This window comes from Rhamphochromis longiceps, linkage group LG3, assembly GCF_057381845.1.
Source record: "Rhamphochromis longiceps isolate RC_006_pf linkage group LG3, R_longiceps_female_GT1.1, whole genome shotgun sequence".
Classification (NCBI taxonomy): Eukaryota; Metazoa; Chordata; class Actinopteri; order Cichliformes; family Cichlidae; genus Rhamphochromis; species Rhamphochromis longiceps.
Genome location: NC_140559.1, coordinates 34,763,297 through 34,790,767, shown reverse-complemented (window position 1 = coordinate 34,790,767; position 27,471 = coordinate 34,763,297). Strand labels below are relative to the sequence as shown.

General features: G+C 41.9%; 2 protein-coding genes and 9 non-coding genes across 11 annotated transcripts in view; 9 read left to right on the top strand and 2 right to left on the bottom strand.

Annotated features, from left to right (window-relative positions):
• The first annotated feature begins 913 nt into the window (after positions 1-913).
• trnal-aag (transfer RNA leucine (anticodon AAG)) lies at positions 914-995 on the top strand. The gene has a single exon. It is a non-coding gene; the product is annotated as a tRNA-Leu (tRNA).
• Positions 996-1,520: 525 nt separating this feature from the next.
• On the top strand, positions 1,521-1,592 carry trnae-uuc (transfer RNA glutamic acid (anticodon UUC)). The gene has a single exon. It is a non-coding gene; the product is annotated as a tRNA-Glu (tRNA).
• A 573-nt stretch (positions 1,593-2,165) lies between these two features.
• trnal-uag (transfer RNA leucine (anticodon UAG)) lies at positions 2,166-2,247 on the top strand. The gene has a single exon. It is a non-coding gene; the product is annotated as a tRNA-Leu (tRNA).
• Positions 2,248-5,530: 3,283 nt separating this feature from the next.
• trnal-aag (transfer RNA leucine (anticodon AAG)) lies at positions 5,531-5,612 on the top strand. The gene has a single exon. It is a non-coding gene; the product is annotated as a tRNA-Leu (tRNA).
• A 525-nt stretch (positions 5,613-6,137) lies between these two features.
• trnae-uuc (transfer RNA glutamic acid (anticodon UUC)) lies at positions 6,138-6,209 on the top strand. The gene has a single exon. It is a non-coding gene; the product is annotated as a tRNA-Glu (tRNA).
• Positions 6,210-6,782: 573 nt separating this feature from the next.
• On the top strand, positions 6,783-6,864 carry trnal-uag (transfer RNA leucine (anticodon UAG)). The gene has a single exon. It is a non-coding gene; the product is annotated as a tRNA-Leu (tRNA).
• A 3,207-nt stretch (positions 6,865-10,071) lies between these two features.
• Positions 10,072-10,153, top strand: trnal-aag (transfer RNA leucine (anticodon AAG)). The gene has a single exon. It is a non-coding gene; the product is annotated as a tRNA-Leu (tRNA).
• A 473-nt stretch (positions 10,154-10,626) lies between these two features.
• On the top strand, positions 10,627-10,698 carry trnae-uuc (transfer RNA glutamic acid (anticodon UUC)). Its single transcript has one exon. It is a non-coding gene; the product is annotated as a tRNA-Glu (tRNA).
• Positions 10,699-11,271: 573 nt separating this feature from the next.
• trnal-uag (transfer RNA leucine (anticodon UAG)) lies at positions 11,272-11,353 on the top strand. Its single transcript has one exon. It is a non-coding gene; the product is annotated as a tRNA-Leu (tRNA).
• A 4,948-nt stretch (positions 11,354-16,301) lies between these two features.
• Positions 16,302-20,729, bottom strand: LOC146674258 (tripartite motif-containing protein 16-like). Its single transcript, XM_085402383.1, has 3 exons — positions 20,679-20,729; positions 20,440-20,546; positions 16,302-20,038 (listed from the first exon to the last, which is right to left on the bottom strand). Exon 3 carries the CDS (start codon positions 19,981-19,983, stop codon positions 18,466-18,468), a length of 1,518 nt encoding a protein of 505 aa, XP_085258509.1. The 5' UTR covers positions 19,984-20,038; positions 20,440-20,546; positions 20,679-20,729; the 3' UTR covers positions 16,302-18,465.
• Positions 20,730-22,714: 1,985 nt separating this feature from the next.
• col4a5 (collagen, type IV, alpha 5 (Alport syndrome)) overlaps positions 22,715-27,471 on the bottom strand; it is a 70,425-nt gene continuing 65,668 nt past the window's right edge. The window contains exons 45-49 of the mRNA XM_085395398.1: positions 26,499-26,711; positions 26,244-26,421; positions 26,046-26,160; positions 24,896-25,068; positions 22,715-24,137 (exon numbers count right to left, since the gene is read on the bottom strand). Of these exons, the coding sequence (XP_085251524.1) occupies positions 24,056-24,137; positions 24,896-25,068; positions 26,046-26,160; positions 26,244-26,421; positions 26,499-26,711 (761 nt within the window). The 3' untranslated portion in view covers positions 22,715-24,055. The remainder of the gene's footprint in view (positions 24,138-24,895; positions 25,069-26,045; positions 26,161-26,243; positions 26,422-26,498; positions 26,712-27,471) is intronic.

Below are 27,471 nucleotides of genomic sequence, written 5' to 3'. Positions count from 1 at the left end.
CGCTCAGGAATCTGGAACATTCTAATAGAACTCTCAAAAATCCTAAAATAGCTCTTGTGAATTCGAAACATTCTAAAAGAATTCTCAGGAATACAGGGTTAACTTTTGATACTTCTTTTTAAATACTCTCATTACTACCTTTCCCTAGCCCATCGTTGTAAATAGGAATATCTTTGTAATAACTTACTTGGTTACCTTGTGGTACAAATGTAACACGAGTGTGTGTTACATGAGACTATGCTCTTGCCCTAGTTCCATTTCAGTTAATATCTGTTGAATACAATTTACAGATGTTCAAGAAATAAAACTCTCAAGTCCAATCCACTTCAAGTCCAACTTCAATAGAAGAATCAGAGCCTTCCAGAGACGGTCTCACGTCTCTCATGGTCAGTGATTTTGACCTTTCACTAATGATGTTGAAGTACAGATAGGCAACAATAGCTTCGGCTTTTGTAAGGCATCAGTGGAGAAGAAGATTAACAGAAGAGTGAGCAGGATATTGTTTGTTTTTATAATAATGCGATTAATACATGAATAAAAGAAATTCTTTTGCAAAAGTCATTTACAATGTGCAGGTGTTTCATATATTTTTATTCACAGTGTCAACACTGACTGGTTAGTGGCTACTCAAGTGTGCTTCAAGTCCACCGCATTGTAAGGTGTTAGATTGTGTGGTCTAAGGATCTGGGTTAAGACTCCAGGCTCCTCACACATGTGGGTTGAAATCCTATTGCTGCAATAAGAGTTTAACCAGGGCAGGCAGATGCTATTGTATCCAAAAACATTCAGGCAAGTATTAAACATGTTTTTCTAAAACAGCAAGAGCATCACTGAATGTTCTGGGCTTCTATTTTGTGCTGCACTTTTCAAGTTTTACTATCTAGATTTTTGCGATGAGGTCCTTACTCGCATTGGTAGCATGACCGAGCGGTCTAAGGTGCTGGATTAAGGCTCCAGTCTCTTCGGAGGCGTGGGTTCGAATCCCACTGCTGCCATAGTGTTCTAGCGGCAAAGTTTTGTTTCTTCCATGCCTTACCAATAAATTGTAAGGGCTGCAGTGGAAATCAAATCTGTTATAGAATGTCTGTCAAGTCCAAACATGCAGGAAACCCATCAGGAGCAATTCTTCCAAACCACATTAGGCACGTGCTGTAAAGTCATTTACAACTTGCATGTTTTTCATGTCTTTTTGTTCATGGTCTCATGGTCAACACTGACTGGTTAGTGGCTACTCAAGTGTGCTTCAAGTCCACCGCATTGTAAGGTGTTAGTGGACTTTCCCACATGCCACTCAAGTGTGCTTCAAGTCCAGTCCACTCCCTTGTAATGTGCTTTTGAGCAGAACCTGCAACTGCTGGAGAATTGATTAAGGTGCTGCTATGTTGGTCTCACCAAGGCTGCAGAGTGACAAGAGTATCCTTGATTTCATGACAGTGGAGCAGTCCCATATGGTCTAGCGGCTAGAATGCCTGGTTCTAACCCAGCAGCACGAGCACGACAGTGGCGCATTACCAAACCAATCCCATATGGTCTAGCGGTTAAGATTCCTGGTTTTCACCCAGGCGACCCGGGTTCAACTCCCGGTATGGGAACATGTCTTTAATGTGCCTACAAGCCAATGTGTTCCTTGTGTTAATCCCACGATGGATTACATAGGGCAAAGTTGTTGGCTGAAGGCAAACATCAGGTAAGGCTAAGCACATGGCATAACGGTTCAGATCGGGACTGTACAGTCTTCAGTGATGAGGATGTACACAAGCAGGCCTGCAATTATGAGCGGCGAGTCAAGGTGGCTGTTTATGTGAAAATCAAATGAGCTTCTTTGAAACAAGGGTGGGTGCATTAAGGGTACGTCTCTTGCCATCTTACAATGCTGTGATTGGAACCCTTCCTTGACTCTCTGTGAATGGTGATCCTGCCTGTTGATCAGTGCTTATGACAAGTTGCATATGGACAATGATGAAACTGAGCCAAGAGCCCATTGTTAATCAGGGTTGATGAACAGGTTTTAACCAGGACAGGCAGATGTTTTTGTGTCCAAAAAGTATTAAACATGTTTTTCTACAACAGTAAGAGCATCACTGAATGTTCTGAGCTCCTATTTTGTGCTGCACTTTTTCAAGTTTTACTGTCTAGAGTTTTGCGATGAGGTCCTCACTCGCAATGGTAGCATGACCGAGCGGTCTAAGGTGCTGGATTTAGGCTCCAGTCTCTTCGGAGGCGTGGGTTCGAATCCCACTGCTGCCATAGTCTTCAGGTTCTTTTCGTGTTTCTTCCATCCCCTACCAATAAATTGTAAGGGCTTCAGTGGAACTCAAATCTGTTACAGAATGTCTGTCAAGTACAATCAAGCAGGAATCTCATCAAGAGCAATTCTTCCAAACCAGGGTGATAAGATAAGATAACCTTTATTAGTCCCACACGTGGGAAATTTGTTTTGTCACAGCAGGAAGTGGACAGTGCAAAAGTTATGAGGCAAAAATTAGAATACAATAAGAATAAATACAGTACACAACATAAAATAAAATAAATATACAATAAGATAAAAATAGAATACAAATACAAATACTATATACAACTGAGTAAAAATACAACGATGACAGAAGGATTATTGCACTTAGTATTATTGCATATGTATGGATGTGTGTGCTTGATCAGTTAAAGTCTTTATTATGGAGTCTGACAGCAGTGGGGAGGAAAGACCTGCGAAATCTCTCCGTCCCACACCGTGGGTGCCGCAGTCTCCCACTGAAGGAGCTGCTCAGTGCTGTCACAGTCTGCTGCATGGGGTGGGAGATGTTGTCCAACAGGGATGACAGCTTAGCCGCCGTTCTCCTGTCACTCACCACCTCCACTGGGTCCAGAGGGCATCCTAGAACAGAGCTGGCCCTTCGGATCACCCTGTTCAGTCTCTTCCTGTCCCCAGCAGAGATGCTGCCGCCCCAGCAGACCACGGCATAAAAGATAGCAGAAGCCACAACAGAGTCATAGAAGGTCTTCAGGAGTGGGCCCTCCACTCCAAACGACCTGAGTCTCCGCAGCAGGTACAGCCTGCTCTGCCCTTTCCTGTAGAGGGCGTCTGAGTTATGAGTCCAGTCCAGTCTATTGTTCAGATGAACACCAAGGTACCTGTAGCTGTCCACAGCCTCAATGTCCATACCTTGGATGTTCAGTGGTTGCAGTGGAGAATGCTTGTGCCTGCGGAAGTCTACCACCAGTTCCTTGGTTTTACTGGCGTTGATCTGGAGGTAGTTCAGCTGGCACCAGTCCACAAAGTCTTGGGTCAGACCTCTGTACTCCTTGTCGTCCCCATCAGTGATGAGGCCGACTATTGCAGAGTCATCAGAGAACTTCTGCAGGAAGCACTGGGTGGAATTGTGGGAGAAGTCTGCAGTGTAGATGGTGAAGAGGAACGGAGCCAGAACCGTTCCCTGTGGGGCCCCCGTACTGCAGACGACCCTGTCCGACACACAGCCCTGAGTCCTCACATACTGTGGTCGGTCGGTGAGGTAGTCCAGGATCCAGGTAGTGAGGTGATGGTCCACTCCAGAGTTCTCCAGCTTGTCCTTTAGAACCGAGGGAAGAATGGTGTTGAAGGCACTGGAGAAATCAAAGAACATGATTCTCACAGTGCTTCCAGCGGTCTCCATGATGTTAGGTGTTGTGCAAGTTTTCCATTCAATAAAGCCTCCAGACAAGCGGTCAGTGGTAGCTAACATTCTTTAATAATAACAAGAACAGAAGCCAAGCTTGGTGAAGGAATGCATCATTGCGGGGCAGACGATGGGCAGAGTCCCTAACTGAGTCTAGCATGGCCTTCAGTTACATACCTCTTACAGGAACTAAAGGCAGTACACAGCTGTTTTCACACCTTTGGTACCCCCACCCCCAAAGAAAGTTTCACACTCCCTTGCCACCTCTTACAGTGGAGAAGGAGACAAAAGACTCCTCCCCCCACTCTGGGTCCTTTATGTGTGAATGCTTCCCTCAAACATCCTGAGATACCATCTGTTACCAGTATGAGTGTGAGAGACATGCTGAAATCCAGTGGCACCAAGGTATTATACAACCACAAAGGGACCATGAGTATGTTAAGCTATTTTCAGATGTGCGCTGCTATTTAACCCTCCGCACCCCATGACAGCAACGGACAGCCAGGAGTTTTTGTAGGTGAATAACATCAACATTTGACAATAATATTGCTCGGTTATGATAGTGAGGTGAGCTGTTGAGGATATCTGTTGGTAGGTGCTGTTCCTGACAATGTAGCTGCTGTTAGCAGAAACTTCTATAAGCTTTGGAGGTAATGCCACCAGACTTGGTCAATTACCCAGAAAACTCTATTGCAATGTGTGACTATAATAAAACTTGGTGTTGCAATGTGTCATTGAGAATTATTTGGAGGAATTTGGAACATCCTAAAAGGATTCTCAGGAATCTGGAACATTCCAATAGAACTCTCAAAAATCCTAAAATAGCTCTTGTGAATTCAAAACATTCTAAAAGAATTCTCAGGAATCTGGAACAGTCTAAGAACGCTCAGGAATCTGGAACATTCTAATAGAACTCTCAAAAATCCTAAAATAGCTCTTGTGAATTCGAAACATTCTAAAAGAACGCTCAGGAATCTGGAACATTCTAATAGAACTCTCAAAAATCCTAAAATAGCTCTTGTGAATTCGAAACATTCTAAAAGAATTCTCAGGAATACAGGGTTAACTTTTGATACTTCTTTTTAAATACTCTCATTACTACCTTTCCCTAGCTCATCGTTGTAAATAGGAATATCTTTGTAATAACTTACTTGGTTACCTTGTGGTACAAATGTAACACGAGTGTGTGTTACATGAGACTATGCTCTTGCCCTAGTTCCATTTCAGTTAATATCTGTTGAATACAATTTACAGATGTTCAAGAAATAAAACTCTCAAGTCCAATCCACTTCAAGTCCAACTTCAATAGAAGAATCAGAGCCTTCCAGAGACGGTCTCACGTCTCTCATGGTCAGTCATTTTGACCTTTCACTAATGATGTTGAAGTACAGATAGGCAACAATAGCTTCGGCTTTTGTAAGGCATCAGTGGAGAAGAAGATTAACAGAAGAGTGAGCAGGATATTGTTTGTTTTTATAATAATGCGATTAATACATGAATAAAAGAAATTCTTTTGCAAAAGTCATTTACAATGTGCAGGTGTTTCATATATTTTTATTCACAGTGTCAACACTGACTGGTTAGTGGCTACTCAAGTGTGCTTCAAGTCCACCGCATTGTAAGGTGTTAGATTGTGTGGTCTAAGGATCTGGGTTAAGACTCCAGGCTCCTCACACATGTGGGTTGAAATCCTATTGCTGCAATAAGAGTTTAACCAGGGCAGGCAGATGCTATTGTATCCAAAAACATTCAGGCAAGTATTAAACATGTTTTTCTAAAACAGCAAGAGCATCACTGAATGTTCTGGGCTTCTATTTTGTGCTGCACTTTTCAAGTTTTACTATCTAGATTTTTGCGATGAGGTCCTTACTCGCATTGGTAGCATGACCGAGCGGTCTAAGGTGCTGGATTAAGGCTCCAGTCTCTTCGGAGGCGTGGGTTCGAATCCCACTGCTGCCATAGTGTTCTAGCGGCAAAGTTTTGTTTCTTCCATGCCTTACCAATAAATTGTAAGGGCTGCAGTGGAAATCAAATCTGTTATAGAATGTCTGTCAAGTCCAAACATGCAGGAAATCCATCAGGAGCAATTCTTCCAAACCACATTAGGCACGTGCTGTAAAGTCATTTACAACTTGCATGTTTTTCATGTCTTTTTGTTCATGGTCTCATGGTCAACACTGACTGGTTAGTGGCTACTCAAGTGTGCTTCAAGTCCACCGCATTGTAAGGTGTTAGTGGACTTTCCCACATGCCACTCAAGTGTGCTTCAAGTCCAGTCCACTCCCTTGTAATGTGCTTTTGAGCAGAACCTGCAACTGCTGGAGAATTGATTAAGGTGCTGCTATGTTGGTCTCACCAAGGCTGCAGAGTGACAAGAGTATCCTTGATTTCATGACAGTGGAGCAGTCCCATATGGTCTAGCGGCTAGAATGCCTGGTTCTAACCCAGCAGCACGAGCACGACAGTGGCGCATTACCAAACCAATCCCATATGGTCTAGCGGTTAAGATTCCTGGTTTTCACCCAGGCGACCCGGGTTCAACTCCCGGTATGGGAACATGTCTTTAATGTGCCCACAAGCCAATGTGTTCTTTGTGTTAATCCCACGATGGATTACATAGGGCAAAGTTGTTGGCTGAAGGCAAACATCAGGTAAGGCTAAGCACATGGCATAACGGTTCAGATCGGGACTGTACAGTCTTCAGTGATGAGGATGTACACAAGCAGGCCTGCAATTATGAGCGGCGAGTCAAGGTGGCTGTTTATGTGAAAATCAAATGAGCTTCTTTGAAACAAGGGTGGGTGCATTAAGGGTACGTCTCTTGCCATCTTACAATGCTGTGATTGGAACCCTTCCTTGACTCTCTGTGAATGGTGATCCTGCCTGTTGATCAGTGCTTATGACAAGTTGCATATGGACAATGATGAAACTGAGCCAAGAGCCCATTGTTAATCAGGGTTGATGAACAGGTTTTAACCAGGACAGGCAGATGTTTTTGTGTCCAAAAAGTATTAAACATGTTTTTCTACAACAGTAAGAGCATCACTGAATGTTCTGAGCTCCTATTTTGTGCTGCACTTTTTCAAGTTTTACTGTCTAGAGTTTTGCGATGAGGTCCTCACTCGCAATGGTAGCATGACCGAGCGGTCTAAGGTGCTGGATTTAGGCTCCAGTCTCTTCGGAGGCGTGGGTTCGAATCCCACTGCTGCCATAGTCTTCAGATTCTTTTCGTGTTTCTTCCATCCCCTACCAATAAATTGTAAGGGCTGCAGTGGAACTCAAATCTGTTACAGAATGTCTGTCAAGTACAATCAAGCAGGAATCTCATCAAGAGCAATTCTTCCAAACCAGGGTGATAAGATAAGATAAGATAACCTTTATTAGTCCCACACGTGGGAAATTTGTTTTGTCACAGCAGGAAGTGGACAGTGCAAAAGTTATGAGGCAAAAATTAGAATACAATAAGAATAAATACAGTACACAACATAAAATAAAATAAATATACAATAAGATAAAAATAGAATACAAATACAAATACTATATACAACTGAGTAAAAATACAACGATGACAGAAGGATTATTGCACTTAGTATTATTGCATATGTATGGATGTGTGTGCTTGATCAGTTAAAGTCTTTATTATGGAGTCTGACAGCAGTGGGGAGGAAAGACCTGCGAAATCTCTCCGTCCCACACCGTGGGTGCCGCAGTCTCCCACTGAAGGAGCTGCTCAGTGCTGTCACAGTCTGCTGCATGGGGTGGGAGATGTTGTCCAACAGGGATGACAGCTTAGCCGCCGTTCTCCTGTCACTCACCACCTCCACTGGGTCCAGAGGGCATCCTAGAACAGAGCTGGCCCTTCGGATCACCCTGTTCAGTCTCTTCCTGTCCCCAGCAGAGATGCTGCCGCCCCAGCAGACCACGGCATAAAAGATAGCAGAAGCCACAACAGAGTCATAGAAGGTCTTCAGGAGTGGGCCCTCCACTCCAAACGACCTGAGTCTCCGCAGCAGGTACAGCCTGCTCTGCCCTTTCCTGTAGAGGGCGTCTGAGTTATGAGTCCAGTCCAGTCTATTGTTCAGATGAACACCAAGGTACCTGTAGCTGTCCACAGCCTCAATGTCCATACCTTGGATGTTCAGTGGTTGCAGTGGAGAATGCTTGTGCCTGCGGAAGTCTACCACCAGTTCCTTGGTTTTACTGGCGTTGATCTGGAGGTAGTTCAGCTGGCACCAGTCCACAAAGTCTTGGGTCAGACCTCTGTACTCCTTGTCGTCCCCATCAGTGATGAGGCCGACTATTGCAGAGTCATCAGAGAACTTCTGCAGGAAGCACTGGGTGGAATTGTGGGAGAAGTCTGCAGTGTAGATGGTGAAGAGGAACGGAGCCAGAACCGTTCCCTGTGGGGCCCCCGTACTGCAGACGACCCTGTCCGACACACAGCCCTGAGTCCTCACATACTGTGGTCGGTCGGTGAGGTAGTCCAGGATCCAGGTAGTGAGGTGATGGTCCACTCCAGAGTTCTCCAGCTTATCCTTTAGAACCGAGGGAAGAATGGTGTTGAAGGCACTGGAGAAATCAAAGAACATGATTCTCACAGTGCTTCCAGCGGTCTCCATGATGTTAGGTGTTGTGCAAGTTTTCCATTCAATAAAGCCTCCAGACAAGCGGTCAGTGGTAGCTAACATTCTTTAATAATAACAAGAACAGAAGCCAAGCTTGGTGAAGGAATGCATCATTGCGGGGCAGACGATGGGCAGAGTCCCTAACTGAGTCTAGCATGGCCTTCAGTTACATACCTCTTACAGGAACTAAAGGCAGTACACAGCTGTTTTCACACCTTTGGTACCCCCACCCCCAAAGAAAGTTTCACACTCCCTTGCCACCTCTTACAGTGGAGAAGGAGACAAAAGACTCCTCCCCCCACTCTGGGTCCTTTATGTGTGAATGCTTCCCTCAAACATCCTGAGATACCATCTGTTACCAGTATGAGTGTGAGAGACATGCTGAAATCCAGTGGCACCAAGGTATTATACAACCACAAAGGGACCATGAGTATGTTAAGCTATTTTCAGATGTGCGCTGCTATTTAACCCTCCGCACCCCATGACAGCAACGGACAGCCAGGAGTTTTTGTAGGTGAATAACATCAACATTTGACAATAATATTGCTCGGTTATGATAGTGAGGTGAGCTGTTGAGGATATCTGTTGGTAGGTGCTGTTCCTGACAATGTAGCTGCTGTTAGCAGAAACTTCTATAAGCTTTGGAGGTAATGCCACCAGACTTGGTCAATTACCCAGAAAACTCTATTGCAATGTGTGACTATAATAAAACTTGGTGTTGCAATGTGTCATTGAGAATTATTTGGAGGAATTTGGAACATCCTAAAAGGATTCTCAGGAATCTGGAACATTCCAATAGAACTCTCAAAAATCCTAAAATAGCTCTTGTGAATTCGAAACATTCTAAAAGAATTCTCAGGAATCTGGAACAGTCTAAGAACGCTCAGGAATCTGGAACATTCTAATAGAACTCTCAAAAATCCTAAAATAGCTCTTGTGAATTCGAAACATTCTAAAAGAATTCTCAGGAATACAGGGTTAACTTTTGATACTTCTTTTTAAATACTCTCATTACTACCTTTCCCTAGCCCATCGTTGTAAATAGGAATATCTTTGTAATAACTTACTTGGTTACCTTGTGGTACAAATGTAACACGAGTGTGTGTTACATGAGACTATGCTCTTGCCCTAGTTCCATTTCAGTTAATATCTGTTGAATACAATTTACAGATGTTCAAGAAATAAAACTCTCAAGTCCAATCCACTTCAAGTCCAACTTCAATAGAAGAATCAGAGCCTTCCAGAGACGGTCTCACGTCTCTCATGGTCAGTCATTTTGACCTTTCACTAATGATGTTGAAGTACAGATAGGCAACAATAGCTTCGGCTTTTGTAAGGCATCAGTGGAGAAGAAGATTAACAGAAGAGTGAGCAGGATATTGTTTGTTTTTATAATAATGCGATTAATACATGAATAAAAGAAATTCTTTTGCAAAAGTCATTTACAATGTGCAGGTGTTTCATATATTTTTATTCACAGTGTCAACACTGACTGGTTAGTGGCTACTCAAGTGTGCTTCAAGTCCACCGCATTGTAAGGTGTTAGATTGTGTGGTCTAAGGATCTGGGTTAAGACTCCAGGCTCCTCACACATGTGGGTTGAAATCCTATTGCTGCAATAAGAGTTTAACCAGGGCAGGCAGATGCTATTGTATCCAAAAACATTCAGGCAAGTATTAAACATGTTTTTCTAAAACAGCAAGAGCATCACTGAATGTTCTGGGCTTCTATTTTGTGCTGCACTTTTCAAGTTTTACTATCTAGATTTTTGCGATGAGGTCCTTACTCGCATTGGTAGCATGACCGAGCGGTCTAAGGTGCTGGATTAAGGCTCCAGTCTCTTCGGAGGCGTGGGTTCGAATCCCACTGCTGCCATAGTGTTCTAGCGGCAAAGTTTTGTTTCTTCCATGCCTTACCAATAAATTGTAAGGGCTGCAGTGGAAATCAAATCTGTTATAGAATGTCTGTCAAGTCCAAACATGCAGGAAACCCATCAGGAGCAATTCTTCCAAACCACATTAGGCACGTGCTGTAAAGTCATTTACAACTTGCATGTTTTTCATGTCTTTTTGTTCATGGTCTCATCACTGACTGGTTAGTGGACTTTCCCACATGCCACTCAAGTGTGCTTCAAGTCCAGTCCACTCCCTTGTAATGTGCTTTTGAGCAGAACCTGCAACTGCTGGAGAATTGATTAAGGTGCTGCTATGTTGGTCTCACCAAGGCTGCAGAGTGACAAGAGTATCCTTGATTTCATGACAGTGGAGCAGTCCCATATGGTCTAGCGGCTAGAATGCCTGGTTCTAACCCAGCAGCACGAGCACGACAGTGGCGCATTACCAAACCAATCCCATATGGTCTAGCGGTTAGGATTCCTGGTTTTCACCCAGGCGACCCGGGTTCAACTCCCGGTATGGGAACATGTCTTTAATGTGCCCACAAGCCAATGTGTTCTTTGTGTTAATCCCACGATGGATTACATAGGGCAAAGTTGTTGGCTGAAGGCAAACATCAGGTAAGGCTAAGCACATGGCATAACGGTTCAGATCGGGACTGTACAGTCTTCAGTGATGAGGATGTACACAAGCAGGCCTGCAATTATGAGCGGCGAGTCAAGGTGGCTGTTTATGTGAAAATCAAATGAGCTTCTTTGAAACAAGGGTGGGTGCATTAAGGGTACGTCTCTTGCCATCTTACAATGCTGTGATTGGAACCCTTCCTTGACTCTCTGTGAATGGTGATCCTGCCTGTTGATCAGTGCTTATGACAAGTTGCATATGGACAATGATGAAACTGAGCCAAGAGCCCATTGTTAATCAGGGTTGATGAACAGGTTTTAACCAGGACAGGCAGATGTTTTTGTGTCCAAAAAGTATTAAACATGTTTTTCTACAACAGTAAGAGCATCACTGAATGTTCTGAGCTCCTATTTTGTGCTGCACTTTTTCAGGTTTTACTGTCTAGAGTTTTGCGATGAGGTCCTCACTCGCAATGGTAGCATGACCGAGCGGTCTAAGGTGCTGGATTTAGGCTCCAGTCTCTTCGGAGGCGTGGGTTCGAATCCCACTGCTGCCATAGTCTTCAGGTTCTTTTCGTGTTTCTTCCATCCCCTACCAATAAATTGTAAGGGCTTCAGTGGAACTCAAATCTGTTACAGAATGTCTGTCAAGTACAATCAAGCAGGAATCTCATCAAGAGCAATTCTTCCAAACCAGGGTGATAAGATAAGATAACCTTTATTAGTCCCACACGTGGGAAATTTGTTTTGTCACAGCAGGAAGTGGACAGTGCAAAAGTTATGAGGCAAAAATTAGAATACAATAAGAATAAATACAGTACACAACTGTACAGAATAGAATAAAATAAAATACTATATACAGTAGAATAAAATAAAATAAATATACAATAAGATAAAAATAGAATACAAATACAAATACTATATACAACTGAGTAAAAATACAACGATGACAGAAGGATTATTGCACTTAGTATTATTGCATATGTATGGATGTGTGTGCTTGATCAGTTAAAGTCTTTATTATGGAGTCTGACAGCAGTGGGGAGGAAAGACCTGCGAAATCTCTCCGTCCCACACCGTGGGTGCCGCAGTCTCCCACTGAAGGAGCTGCTCAGTGCTGTCACAGTCTGCTGCATGGGGTGGGAGATGTTGTCCAACAGGGATGACAGCTTAGCCGCCGTTCTCCTGTCACTCACCACCTCCACTGGGTCCAGAGGGCATCCTAGAACAGAGCTGGCCCTTCGGATCACCCTGTTCAGTCTCTTCCTGTCCCCAGCAGAGATGCTGCCGCCCCAGCAGACCACGCCATAAAAGATAGCAGAAGCCACAACAGAGTCATAGAAGGTCTTCAGGAGTGGGCCCTCCACTCCAAACGATCTGAGTCTCCGCAGCAGGTACAGCCTGCTCTGCCCTTTCCTGTAGAGGGCGTCTGAGTTATGAGTCCAGTCCAGTCTATTGTTCAGATGAACACCAAGGTACCTGTAGCTGTCCACAGCCTCAATGTCCATACCTTGGATGTTCAGTGGTTGCAGTGGAGAATGCTTGTGCCTGCGGAAGTCTACCACCAGTTCCTTGGTTTTACTGGCGTTGATCTGGAGGTAGTTCAGCTGGCACCAGTCCACAAAGTCTTGGGTCAGACCTCTGTACTCCTTGTCGTCCCCATCAGTGATGAGGCCGACTATTGCAGAGTCATCAGAGAACTTCTGCAGGAAGCACTGGGTGGAATTGTGGGAGAAGTCTGCAGTGTAGATGGTGAAGAGGAACGGAGCCAGAACCGTTCCCTGTGGGGCCCCCGTACTGCAGACGACCCTGTCCGACACACAGCCCTGAGTCCTCACATACTGTGGTCGGTCGGTGAGGTAGTCCAGGATCCAGGTAGTGAGGTGATGGTCCACTCCAGAGTTCTCCAGCTTATCCTTTAGAACCGAGGGAAGAATGGTGTTGAAGGCACTGGAGAAATCAAAGAACATGATTCTCACAGTGCTTCCAGCGGTCTCCATGATGTTAGGTGTTGTGCAAGTTTTCCATTCAATAAAGCCTCCAGACAAGCGGTCAGTGGTAGCTAACATTCTTTAATAATAACAAGAACAGAAGCCAAGCTTGGTGAAGGAATGCATCATTGCGGGGCAGACGATGGGCAGAGTCCCTAACTGAGTCTAGCATGGCCTTCAGTTACATACCTCTTACAGGAACTAAAGGCAGTACACAGCTGTTTTCACACCTTTGGTACCCCCACCCCCAAAGAAAGTTTCACACTCCCTTGCCACCTCTTACAGTGGAGAAGGAGACAAAAGACTCCTCCCCCCACTCTGGGTCCTTTGTGTGTGAATGCTTCCCTCAAACATCCTGAGATACCATCTGTTACCAGTATGAGTGTGAGAGACATGCTGAAATCCAGTGGCACCAAGGTATTATACAACCACAAAGGGACCATGAGTATGTTAAGCTATTTTCAGATGTGCGCTGCTATTTAACCCTCCGCACCCCATGACAGCAACGGACAGCCAGGAGTTTTTGTAGGTGAATAACATCAACATTTGACAATAATATTGCTCGGTTATGATAGTGAGGTGAGCTGTTGAGGATATCTGTTGGTAGGTGCTGTTCCTGACAATGTAGCTGCTGTTAGCAGAAACTTCTATAAGCTTTGGAGGTAATGCCACCAGACTTGGTCAATTACCCAGAAAACTCTATTGCAATGTGTGACTATAATAAAACTTGGTGTTGCAATGTGTCATTGAGAATTATTTGGAGGAATTTGGAACATCCTAAAAGGATTCTCAGGAATCTGGAACATTCCAATAGAACTCTCAAAAATCCTAAAATAGCTCTTGTGAATTCGAAACATTCTAAAAGAATTCTCAGGAATACAGGGTTAACTTTTGATACTTCTTTTTAAATACTCTCATTACTACCTTTCCCTAGCCCATCGTTGTAAATAGGAATATCTTTGTAATAACTTACTTGGTTACCTTGTGGTACAAATGTAACACGAGTGTGTGTTACATGAGACTATGCTCTTGCCCTAGTTCCATTTCAGTTAATATCTGTTGAATACAATTTACAGATGTTCAAGAAATAAAACTCTCAAGTCCAATCCACTTCAAGTCCAACTTCAATAGAAGAATCAGAGCCTTCCAGAGACGGTCTCACGTCTCTCATGGTCAGTCATTTTGACCTTTCACTAATGATGTTGAAGTACAGATAGGCAACAATAGCTTCGGCTTTTGTAAGGCATCAGTGGAGAAGAAGATTAACAGAAGAGTGAGCAGGATATTGTTTGTTTTTATAATAATGCGATTAATACATGAATAAAAGAAATTCTTTTGCAAAAGTCATTTACAATGTGCAGGTGTTTCATATATTTTTATTCACAGTGTCAACACTGACTGGTTAGTGGCTACTCAAGTGTGCTTCAAGTCCACCGCATTGTAAGGTGTTAGATTGTGTGGTCTAAGGATCTGGGTTAAGACTCCAGGCTCCTCACACATGTGGGTTGAAATCCTATTGCTGCAATAAGAGTTTAACCAGGGCAGGCAGATGCTATTGTATCCAAAAACATTCAGGCAAGTATTAAACATGTTTTTCTAAAACAGCAAGAGCATCACTGAGTGTTCTGGGCTTCTATTTTGTGCTGCACTTTTCAAGTTTTACTATCTAGATTTTTGCGATGAGGTCGAGGTGGGAGGCGTAGCTGCTGTGCCGTGGCGAAGGTGGAGGTCCGGCGAATGAGGTGGCGGGTGTGTGAGCGAGGAGCGGAGCGGCGAGAGAGCGAGCGGCTGAAGCGCGGCGTGAAACGTCCACTCTCCGCGGCAAATGCGCTGGTGCAGGTGAGGCAGCAGTTGGTTGAACACGGCGTCTCCCAGAGCCAGGCGAGTCCCCTTGAAGACGTGCTCTCTCTCCGTAAAGAGCCGCTGTTTTTCCCTGAGCTCCTCTGCCCAACGGGAAAGCGCTGCCTCCCTCCACTCGTAGAAGTCCAAGTCCGCTGGGTTCCAATCGTGTCTTCGTGGCACGGGTCGTGTCATTCTGTCAGGCGTTGTGTGGAGGCGAGGAAGAAGGAACCCAAACGCAGGACTCGCGGGTGGGTGAAGACTGGTGAAGGTTTATTATAAGGAGTGGATGAACAGAACAGAGGTAGGAAATGGCTGGCTGGACGACGGACTGAATGACTGACTGAAAGACTGAATGGCTGACTGAATGGCTGGCTGAACGCAGGCGGAAACGACAACATAACATCAATGACACGACAAGGGCTGAAGGGAAGAGAGGGCAGGAAGTGGAACAGGCAGTGAACGTGAACTGAAAATACTGGGTCAACGACCCAGAAACCCTGACACAGACAAGAAAAAACTGTCACTGCTTCATACAAGTGTGTCATACATTTTTTGTTCCATAACCCCATCAACTTTTTTCTATATATTTCAATTATGCATGTGAAGTGGCTCAGGTCTGTTCCTGGCCTTGTTTTCAGTGTAACATACATTTATAAATAAGATCCCAAGCATGGGAACATCTCAGGATCCCCCAAGAAGATGTGGAGCATATAATTTGGCTTGAGGACTTCTGGAGTTGCTATGCCTTGTTTTCTGAGGCATATAATGAGAAGCACCAAGTCTACTGTAGAGGACATATTTTTGTTTTGTTTTTTTCTAATTCAGATTTCTTTTGTTTTGCCACATACTTTTTAGTTTTACTTGTCACTTGGTTAGATGTAGGACGAGATCATCATTGGGATTAAAAACATAGTTCATTAACAACACTCAGCATTTCTTTGTGCAACCAGCTCAACAAAAACTAAAAGCCATATTAGAATTAGTATCACAAGTGCAATAACATTTGTTGTGGCCTGGGCTCCTTCATCACAAAAACCACTGACATTGGGTTTTTTTGCCCTAAGCATCAATAAGCATCAATTTCTGCTGAAATGTTTAGAGTATTTGGTGTAAACACCATTAAAGGATGGAACCATCTTGCCTTGGATCAAAAGTTTGTTGTTGTTTATGTAACAGTGTGGGTGATTTTCCTTTTGACACCCTTGGTACCAATTGAACATCATGTAAAAACATCACAACCCACCTGATTACTACTGGAATGGAAGGATGATACACAATGATACATGTCACAAGACTCATCATTTCAAGACTGATCATTTCAAACTGGTTCCTTCAAGATGAAACCAGAGGATTCACATCATGGATGTGATTCTGAAGCAACTGTGTGATGCTCTCGTGTCAATATGGATCAAAATCTCTGAGGAATGTTTCCGGCACCTCTGTGAAATTGTACCATGAATAAGGTAGTTATGAAGGCAAAAACAGACTCATTTAAATAGTAGTAAGTCATAAATAAATCCAGTACACCGATAATTAAATGAGTATTAAAATCTATGCACTCACTTCAGTTATTCAGTTCAGTTCCTATAATGACTGCACAAAAATTCTTTAGAATGGCTTTAAAATTGCGCAACTTTATTTATGGTATTAATTCACTTTTTCACATCACCAAAGCAATCTTTCTATTCTGTTATAGACTTTGTCACATTCCATACAGACTGTAAAATAAGTCATTTTTGAAGACTGTACAAACCATTTTATATTATACAACTTTTTCAGGGTCAAACTCAAACACTTTTTAAGTATTTTAAAAGTCCATTTTAAAGCTTTTCCCAACACATTACCCAAAAAGAATGCATGTTTCACTTTGCATCACCTCAGTAAGACCATGTGAAAATTAAAACAAATCATCCTATGCACCACACAAAAATACTCCAAAAGGAAAAGGTTGCCTATAGTGTATAAACTCAAAACACACATTTCCCTTAAAAATTAAGATGTACAAATGTGAAAAAAACAACTTGTTAGAGGTATTCATCTCCTGATGAAAATAAAAAACAACCCCACAAAACAAGAAAACTGCACCAAATACCACAAAACAATACATGGTAAGTTCAAATTAATTTTTTATCGTTCTTTTATTGAGTCTGTTTTATCCTTTTGTTTGGTGGCATGGTTTGGTCAGACCTCTGTCACGGAGAAAAACTCTCTAAATCAGATAGTGAGATGGTCCAGTCGTCTGATAGGTGAACCACAGTCTTGTTTAGCCTCCCTGTACTCTAAGCAGGTACAGAGGATGGCTTTATCAATCCTTAAAAATGGTTCCCATCCTCTAAGGGGAGAATTTCAGCTTCTTCCCTCAGGACGGAGGTTTCTATTTCCGAGATGCAGGACAAAGCGTTATAAAAATAGCTTTATCCCCGTTGCTGTCACTGAATTAAATAAGAACTGTTTTTGATTCGAAATATTAAAATTACTATATATGTGCCACAGTGAGGTTTATATCTTTATTAGGTATGTGTGTTTTTGAAGGGATGCCAAATGCTATCATTTTTTCTGTAAAGCAAATTTACCTTGCCTATGGGTATAAATAAAGTTACCTTGACCTTGACATATAAGACTAACAATGCACAAGCATCTATCTAACACCTGTTTATTTAATCTATCATCTGTGATATTATTATGTAATTGTTCATTATAATGTATTGTTCGTTTCCCTTAAATAAACAGGCAGCCTTAAAGTATGAAATATTCATATATGAAAACACATATAAATTTGTATATTGTCTCAGTTGGTAATAGTGTCCCACAGGCCTCAATGTGAGTTTAAAGCCATTTCTAATGTTTAAGGTGTGCTCACGAGAACAGATTTTGAGGGAAAGTCAGGGAACCTCAGTAGCACAAAAAAGTGGCTGTTCTTTGTGCCCATATGGATCAGTCCCTCATATTACCATTATTATCGCCCCTAAGGTGTTGCCAAATGAACCAAGATAATATTTGAAAAAGCTGCAGAAATACACAAAAACATAAACTTTTAATTTTACTTGGTAACAACTTCGCTTTTAGCCTTTAATCAGAAAGCCTTAAGTTGGGTAGTTATATATAACAGTAACTCACATTACTGCTACTGCTATGTAATGTTAGTTCACAGCATATTTCATAAATTACCATACCATAACTAACTGCTTTACTAGCGTTGCAATATTGCATCACGCGCAATGCATTTCAATAGTTTATCCTGCGAGTTTGCTAGCTAGCAAAAAAGTAGTAATAATTATAAAAATTAGCATGTGTAACGTACACATAGTTGAAAATTATTTACTAGGACTTAAGCAAACTCCCCCATTCTGAAAAGGTACAAATCATTTTGCAGACCTTTCAGGTGAATTTGGTCGTTGTCTTATCCAAGATTTGTATTTGTCCTTTTCCAGCAAACGCTCATTAAAAACTGCAACCTCCAGGCTTGTTATTGCACTCATTCCTGACTGTTCGGGGCGGGTGTCACACACTGAAACAGACATGCAGAGGTGCAAGGCAGCCCAGGTGGAGAAATGTTGTTTTTAGAATTTGCGACTCATTTTATTTCTCTATCTGATAAAAAACAAACAAACGAACAAAGAACTATTCAATCAGACAGTCATTTGTTGTGAATGAAATAGAGTTACAGTTTCAAGCAGTTTTAAGCACCACATCTGAAATTCAAGCACTTTTCAAACCTTGAAAAGACAATATTAAAATCCAAGTATTTTCAATGATTTCAAGCACCCATACAAACCCTTGATATTACATCATAGAAAAAATATAACAAATAAAGGCAAAATCAGTTAAACAGTATTTTACTGTATATCATTTAATGTAGCAGTGGTTGAAATAAAATACCCCCCCCAAATCCACAGTCCAGCATAGAGCGGCTCAGTGAATGTCGTCTGGACTCTGTGTAGCAGGGCCATGGTGTCAGAGACGCTGTAGAAGCACAGAATACCTGCTCTGGGATTCAGATAGACTCCAATTTTAGAGGAAGAAGGACCTAAGAGGCGAGTTGTCGTGTTGTTGTGTCTGAATTTATAACTGTCCTTGTAACAATCTAATGCCCAAGAATTATTATTGCTTCCAAATGCAGTTTGATCCAGTTTATTCTCATTCTTATATGTTACGGCTACTGAAAGTCCTTTCCCTTTCCACTCCACTTCCCAGTAACAAGGTCCAGTCAGACTCTCTTTACTCAGGACCTGCTGCTCAATGGAAAACCTGTCTCTGTTCTTAAGACAGGAATTATCTGGATCTTGAAGCATGTCTGTAACTGTTCTGTTCTGATTAGACAGGAAGAGTTTTCTGTGAACTATATCTGGATCCAGCGTGAGTTGACATGAATGTTTTAAAAAGTCATCTCTGGTCTTAGGATCACTTTGTGGCAGCAAAACATCCACTGACCTCACTGTCAGAGTGATCTTCCACAGTTCATCACACAGAAATGCTTTGAGTTTATCTCTAGCTTCTGATATCACCATTTGAAGACTCTCAAAGTACTTAACCTGACAGATTTTAAAGCTTGGTGAATCTGTAGAGTCAATGAATACGGGCATTGTGGAGTAACTTAGTAGAAATTCGGTGTGGTCCTCTGTGCGTGAAAGCTGCTTCAGCTCCTCTTCTTTCCTCCTCAGCTCAGCGATCTCCTGCTCCAGCTTCTTCTGAAGCTCTTCGACTCGACTCGTTTCATCTTTCTGCTGGGATCTGATCTGCTGCTTTAAATTTGAGGCGTTTTCTTTGATGAAACTCACCAGCTCATCAACAGTCATCTCAATGTCCTTCACTGCTGTATCAGCAGACAGTTTGATCCCCTCTATCTCTTTCTCAAGTACTCCTCCTTCCTTCTTTCTGGTCTGGATTCTCCGCTGGACTTCTTTCAGAATTACCTCCAGGTCTTTCTCTTTGTCTGCCCTTTCTTTTTCAACTGGAACTGTTTCATGTCCTCTATGTTTATTTATCCAGCAGAGACAACAGACACACATTTGATCAGTGCGGCAAAACATCTTCATCACCTCATTGTGAACTGAACAGGTGTTTGCTTTCAACACCTTGTCTACCAGCTTGTGCTTTTCAAAAGCAGGGGAATCATGGATAGGCTGGAGGTATTTCATTTTCTCTACCAACTCTGCTAACATGGTGTTTTTCACCAGAATAGGCCTCGGTGTGAAAGCCTGTCTGCACTGAGGACAGCTGTGGATTCCTTTTACATTCTCTGCTTTCCAGTAGGTTTCAATACAGCTCATACAGTAGTTGTGTCCACAGGGAATAGTCACCGGATCCTTGAGTAGATCCAGACAGACAGCACAGCAGAATTGTCTGTCTTCCATCTTCTTTCCTTGTTGTGCAATTATGTGTGCAGAGGTGAATGCCAAAACTGTTTCACTGTCAGTGAAGAAGTGTGTATCAGGTTAGTCTTCATTTCAGAAAAAGGTGTAGTTTGTGAAACTCGTACCTACCAGTCTTAATAAATCTTTTTATTGTTGAGCAGCAAGAACGTAAAGTGAACTGTGGGAACAGGTAAGCTTTTAATGTAGATTTCTGTATTAAGAAATATTTACGAACATGAAAATAATAGACGCCACAATGAAGAGTGCAACAAGCTGTTACAGTTACTGCAGGAAATACTAAAAACAAATCCCAGTCACAAGAGCACCAAGACATATTGTGCAAATTAGAATGAGCAAATGCAACAGAGGTAAAGCTGCAGCTTACTGGAAATCTAAACCCAAAACAGCACAAGTATACTTGAGGAACAAGTACAGGGAATATGTCTCCTACTTTACCTTTTTTGGAATTACTTTGGTTGATATATGGTGTCTCCTTTAAGGTAGTGGAGCAAGAGATAGTCAGCTATGCAGTCAGATTCAGACAGAGAGGATGGTTGCTTTTCCTAAAGATGACATACACTGAGTCAGTGACGTGTTTCATCAACACAAAAACAAAGATGCAAGTTGAAAAGATCTCGAGTGCACCACAGCACCACAATTAAACAAACTAGACTTTGTTCCGAAGCCTCTCTTACCTGCCGACATGAGTCCACTCACCGTCCCAGACAAAGAGAACTTGTCTTCACACTTCACACTTCTTATATAAGGAGGAACAACATTCCTCCGCCCAGATTCCAACTGTCACTTGAAACGTGTCATCTTCACCACCAGTTTGGCAGAAAATGTTGCAGAGCAGCTCATGAAGAATAACAACATAGTTTTTAAGGGTAGTTGGCGCAGGTGAAATTTAATACCTCCACGGGTACGTCATCTGTACCAACTGCCTTTTCGGTCTTTATATATTTGGCAGTATTTACATATGGTTACATATTCGCCATGAGGACTAAGGTGGGGGTTGTCCTGTTAATTTACACTCATCAGGCACTTTATTAGGCATACCTTGGTAGTACATGATTTTTTACCCCGTTTTGTCTTCAGAGCTGTCTTTATTCTTCATGCCATAGATTCAAGCTGCTTGGAGTTTTTGGTCATATTGACATGATAACATTAGACAGTGGCTGAATATTTGACGCCTGCATTCATGTTGTCAGTCTGCTGTTCTACCACTTCCCAAAGGTGCTCTGTTAGATTGAGATCTGGTGACTGTGAAGGCTATTTGAGTACAGTGAACTCATCGTCATGTTCAAGAAACCAGCCCAAAATGTGCCAAGAAAATATCCACCATCCTGAACTGTTGATGCAGGGCAGGATGGATCCATGGTTCCATGTGGTTTACACAGGAATTATGACTCTACCATCTGAATTCTACAAGAGAAATTCTCAATGACTAATCAGACCAGGCGACAATTTCCTCCAGTCTTCTTTTGTTTAACTGTGGTGAGTAAAATCCATCTTTTTCCAAATGACTGTCAAAGATCAAGCCTCTTCTGTCCAAACACAACCTTAATACAGGCTTTTATAACCTCTAGTCTTGATTACTGCATGATTACTGCAATGCAATGCACTCTTTATCAGAATCAGGAAGGCCTCCATTGCTCGCCTACAGCTGATGCAAAACGTGACTGTCCAATTTTCATCTGGAAAGCAAAAGTACATCACTCCAATTTTAGCTTTCCTTCATTGGCTTCCAGTTCGTTTATCAATCCATTTTAAAATCCCTTTATTTGTCCTTAATAATTGTGCCCCATTTTATTTATTTATTTTATTTGTACAACGCATCCACTTAACACACTGTTTGCTGCTACAACTACACATGTTTCTTTTCCAAATATTTATTTATAAGTGACTTATGTATGTATGTATGTATATATATATATATATATATATATATATATATATATATATATATATATATATATATTGTACTATTCTTAGTTAGTGTATTGTCTGTCTTGTCTTAATGTTGGTTTAAAATGGAGCACTGTAACAAAAAATAATTTCCCCCAGGGATCAATAAAGTATTCTGATTCTGATTCTGATTTGTCTGAGCTGCTGCACCCATATGTGCCACCTTGTTCTCTCAGGCCAGTGGTATGGTAAATATATATATATGTACATACAATCCAATTTATTTACTTTACCGTCACTTGGCACTGACATCACAAACAGAAGGAGAAGTGAGGACTTGTAGATTGTAACTGCCAGCCGATCCCTTATTTTCTTTTACTTTTAAATCTAAATGATCCAGATTGGTGACTTATAAAGAAGTCACCCACTGTTCTTTCTTAGTCATAGTCATTTATGAAGGCAACACTTTGGACATAGTATTTATTTCAGTCTTAAAAGTTTATAACAACTTCCGGATAACATAAAATGGAAACAAAACAACAAAAAGAAAAAAAAAATGCACATTTTTTTTAATCGCACCCCAGGCTGACACAATTAGAATTCATAAAAGCAGATTTGAAAAAAAAAAACAAAACACACAAAACAAACAAACAATAAAAATCACAGGGAAATATTTCACCCTCCCCCAAACAGCTCGCATAGCTTTACAGTACATCAGGAATCTGTACGCTCAGACCTGTGTTACCACACCATGAAGCCTGAACACTTTATCCAATTTGGGATAGAAATTCAAGCCAGTAAAAGTGGATTTGAAAGTGTTGGGAACAAAGGCAGCCCCTTCAAACTACATCAGGATCTTTTTATAGAAAATTCCCAGCACCTGGAAATGTAAGAAACACAAAAAATGTCCCTGTTTTCTAATCAAATAAAGAAGAATTTATCTGAACTTTATTTTCTCCGTTTCCCGTGTTGATATTCGTAACAATTTCCAATCATTCAACTAGCTGAAAGCAAATCCCCTTTATTTCAGTGGAACAATACAAAAGGTTGAAGCATTGGCATTGTTAATATCACATAAGACTGTTATAGTTTCATGAAAATGTCTGTTTGCGTTCAGTAGTAAGCTTTATTTTTTCATGAAATGTAATGTATGACCGTTTCGTGGTTAAAAACAACAAACAAGCTCTCCACAGCCGAATAAAGTTTATATACTTTTTAATCCTCTTTTTTCAAATATATATTTATTATATATAAAATACTGTTTCATTCATAAAAGCCTTACTTTGTACAATATCTGAGTCAACGTGCGTTAAGTGAATGTGTGAGCTAAGAAGAACCTGGAAAATCGCCGTGCATAACAAACAGCTGGTAGTGATTCGAGCTAATACACTAAAAACAAAAGTGTTTTACACAATATACACATTGTATTACTTACAAAAACAAAAAAATAAGCAAAAGAAGGCGATATGGTTAGCAAAGAGTGGGAGACAGCAGGGTTATCACTACGAAATGTAACGTAAAACAGAAAAAATAAGAGCGAGAAAGAAAGGGTGATTGGTAATTTTTTTTAAAAAAGCAGTCATTCTCACTACAGAAAGCTCATCGTCAGTGCATCTGTCATCATGGATGTTCCGAAGTCAAAGTGCCGATTTGGTAACTGTGAAAACCATCAACTCCTTATCAAAAATAAAATAAAATCAAAAGTTACTCTGTCACATTTTTGCTGCACCAACGTGTCAAACGTAATTTTTGGGGGGAAAAGGGGGAAAGGGAACAAAGATCCTTCTGGGAAAGAAGGGAAAAGAAAGAAAAATGCAGTTTTGTTGTCACACATCCATCGTGGCACCATGAATTGAATATATTCTGCTTTCATTTTGAGGTACTTCTTAAGACAAACAAAGACTAAATGTAAGATTTGTTTACGTCAGTTTTTTTCTTTTTTTTGTCTTTTTCTTTTTTTTTTAAGCTGTGTTGCACAGTAGCACCATTGTTTTAGTTGTAGTTTGTTTTTCCGGAAGACAATGCACCATTGGAATTCCAACTCATCGTGACTGCCCCCACCCGCTGCCACACTTGTCTACTGTACGTCCAATCGTCTCTCGTCATCGATGGGCGTCTCTCCACCTCCTGGCAGTGGTGTGTTTGCTTGGTGGCATGCATGCCGTTACGTGCGCTTCATGCAGACTGCACAGCGGCTCACACGTGTCCGTAGGCTACCTGCCTTGTAGGTCTCAGACTGGGGCTTTCTGTAAGAGCCATAAGTATTAAGATGGTTAAGAGAGGGTTGATTTTAACGTGGGTCATGTAAGTACTGCATTATACACATTCATATATACATTCATTATACACATTATTAGGTACACATGTTCAGCTGCTCATTACTGCAAATATTTATTCAACAGCAACTAAAATTAGGGAAATAAACATGGCAAAGAAGAGTCGCAAAGAATTTCAAATTGAGCAAAACGGGGAAGAAATGTGATTTAAGCAACTTTGAACATAGCATGGTTGCTGGAGTCAAATGATCTGGTTCTAGAGTTTTAGAGACAGGTGAACTACTGAGATTTTCCTGCAAAACTCTAGTTTTTACAGAGAATGCTCTGAAAAAGGAAATATCTATTGAGCGTTCCTATCAGCTCAAACCCGTCTGGTTTTAAGCTGATAATAAGGCAAAGTTAACTCAAATAACAACTCATTGCATCCAAAGTTTGCAGAAGAACATCTCTGAATGAGCTCCAACGGCAGAAGACCACACCAGCCAGATGCCACTCGAGCCAGCTAAGAACAGGAAACTGAAGCTACAAGTCACATAAGCTCACCAAATTATTCAACAGAAGACTGGAAAAAATCTGCCTGTTCTAATGAGTCTTAATTTCTGCGTCACTATCCAGATTTTAGGGTCAGAAATTGGTGTAAATAACATAAAACCATGGATATATGGTGTGAGGATATTTTCTCATCAATAAACTTTCCCCTTTACAGACGTTTGCACATGAATCCACACCTGAACATCTCAGAAGTTTCCACGGTGGCCAGCCAGAAGCTGTAGGAGTTGGCATAGAAGTTACATGTCCCTCTGCCGTGGCACTCGATGAAAGGGGAGCTGCGGAACTCCTCCAGGCAGGAGCCGGGGGAGGCGAGCGCCTGACCGGAGCCCTCTGCACCCGCACTGGTGTGCTGTGGGGAGAGAAAGAAGAATTAGAATTGTAGAGAATTTGTTTTTTTAGTTTTCTTAATTAATGAACTCCTTCTGAAAGGGGAAAAAGGCAGAAGATGGGGGGTGCTGGTCACATGTGCTGTGCTGGTGTAGTTGCAGAGAGGTGTCTACCACCAACCCAAATCATAGCAGTCGACAGATTTTAGTCCCACAGGCCTAGTGACCTCCTGGCAACCACTGGTTGCTATGGAGGAATGTGTATTGCTTGCTTGGTCTCAAAGAGGTGCACAGTGCTGCACTATAAACTTGCATGCAATTGTTTGGGTTGCTACCAGACTGCAGCTGTTGCCTAGAATTTGAATAGACGTTTTTCACTTACTAAAGGTTGTCCTATCATGGCAATCAACTTTACTTCAAAATGTGCAAAAGGGACCATTTGGTAGCAAAATGGTCTCAATTTCAGTTTTATTTCTATAGTGCCAAATCACAACACGACGCTACTACTGCTACCACTCAGCGAGCAGCAGTGATACTTTTGCGACACAAATGGAAACAAACTGAAACTGAGTGTTATTACAGTGTGGCTCTCACTTTGTAAAATATGATTAAAATAGACAATAAGGAGGGTTTGTTATAGGACATGCCAACCATCTGACTGACTAGTCACTGCCATGTGAGAGTACAGCACGCTCAGTTTTTCAGTCTGATCCACCCACCGTTTGTCATGTCCAATCTCAAAAAAAGCAAGATTGTTGTCTTGATCTTTTAAAGACAGTTGATGAGGAAAACCAATTACTGTAATTTACCGGTACAGGCTCCTGTATTTTGAAAACAGAAATACACACTATGCTACTCAGCTTTTGTGTATCGGCAAAAGGATTTGGGGTTTTGGAAAGCAAGGTTCTGCTAGGAGATCCAGCCAGTGTGAGATTTTAGCCAAGGTGGGGATGGAAGTGTCTGAGTGTGTGTTTGTTTTTTTGCGTGTGTTATTTCCTACCATCATAAAGGAGTATCCAATCCACAGTACTTCCCAGTTTTCAGGGCAAGAAGGAATCTGGATAGTCTGACTGTGAATTGCAATCACCATGGCGGGAGCTTCACAGACTCTACATCTGGATGCACAAACATAGGAAAACACAAGATTTACACACTTCCCTGAATTCGACAGTACTGCCCTTCCCTCCTCCCGTCATACCTGCTGACATGAGGCCTGATATTCTCTCCCACGAAGGGGGCCATGTTTTCGGGCATGGGTCTGTCTGTTGACAGCCAGTAGGAGTAGTCGTTACGGGATGCGAAGTTGCAGACGTTGTTGATATTGCAGAACATGAAGGGCATGGTGCTAAATCTGCGCAGGCAGCTACCGGCTGTGCCTGAAAGAAGACGGTCAGTTATATGAACTGCTTTCTGACAGCTGTCTGATACAAAGCAACTTCTAGGTAAAGCCTACCAAGGTCCTGTCCGTGTGCCCGCTCGTTGCCCTGCACGTACAACAGAGAGTATCCGTTATAGATAAACTTAGTTCCAGTGGGGCACTCTGGGTCATCGGTGGTCTGGCTGTGGCGGGTGATGAGGAAACCGTGAGCAGCAGAAACTGATCCTGGGACACCGGGAGGACCTTGTGGGCCATCCGAACCACGGGGACCAGGGTTGCCAGGCTGACCTGTAATAAGGGGAATGTCTGTATTAGCAATGAGAAGCCTCAGGGCAGCAACAGTACCAGTATCCACAGAAACATCAAAATCTCAGCTAAAAGCTCACATAACCATTCCTATGACTTCCAAAGCAAAAACAACAAACAATTAAAAGAGCAGCTAAACAAAAAGGTGTAAACAAAAAGCAGAGATGCCCCCGTTCACCTGACAGCATGTACATGGACAAACAATGTCTCTGCTGAAAACAGACATCTCTCAGATACCAACACTGCAAACTCTCATCATGTTCCAACCAAACGTCACTAAACCAACAGCAAAAGAAGAACAAAATTACATTAATGTTTGAAAAACATTACCATGAATTCTGTCTAACCTTTAATCTCAAAACTTAAATCCATCGTGATAACAGCACATTTCCTCAATAACTCCATTTCCAAGTGTGCTTTGAGAGAAGTTTCCCATCAAAAATAACCACGTTCCACCTTATTAGCTTATTTATGCACAAACACATTACATGCAAGTTCACTACTGTGTACAATTGTAAACTCCAGCAGTTTTATCCTTCCACAGATAACATCCATATGTTGATTCATGGTTTTCTTGAGTTTCTGGTCTACTGCAGCATATTCTCAAAGGTGTAATAGAGAACAAAATAGGCCATATCAAATCCTTTGTATTTTTGTTCCATCCGAATTTCCTTATTAGCTTGTTCGCTTTATTTTGATACGTAGACATTTTCAAGCAGTAACATCACAAAGAACCCTGGGT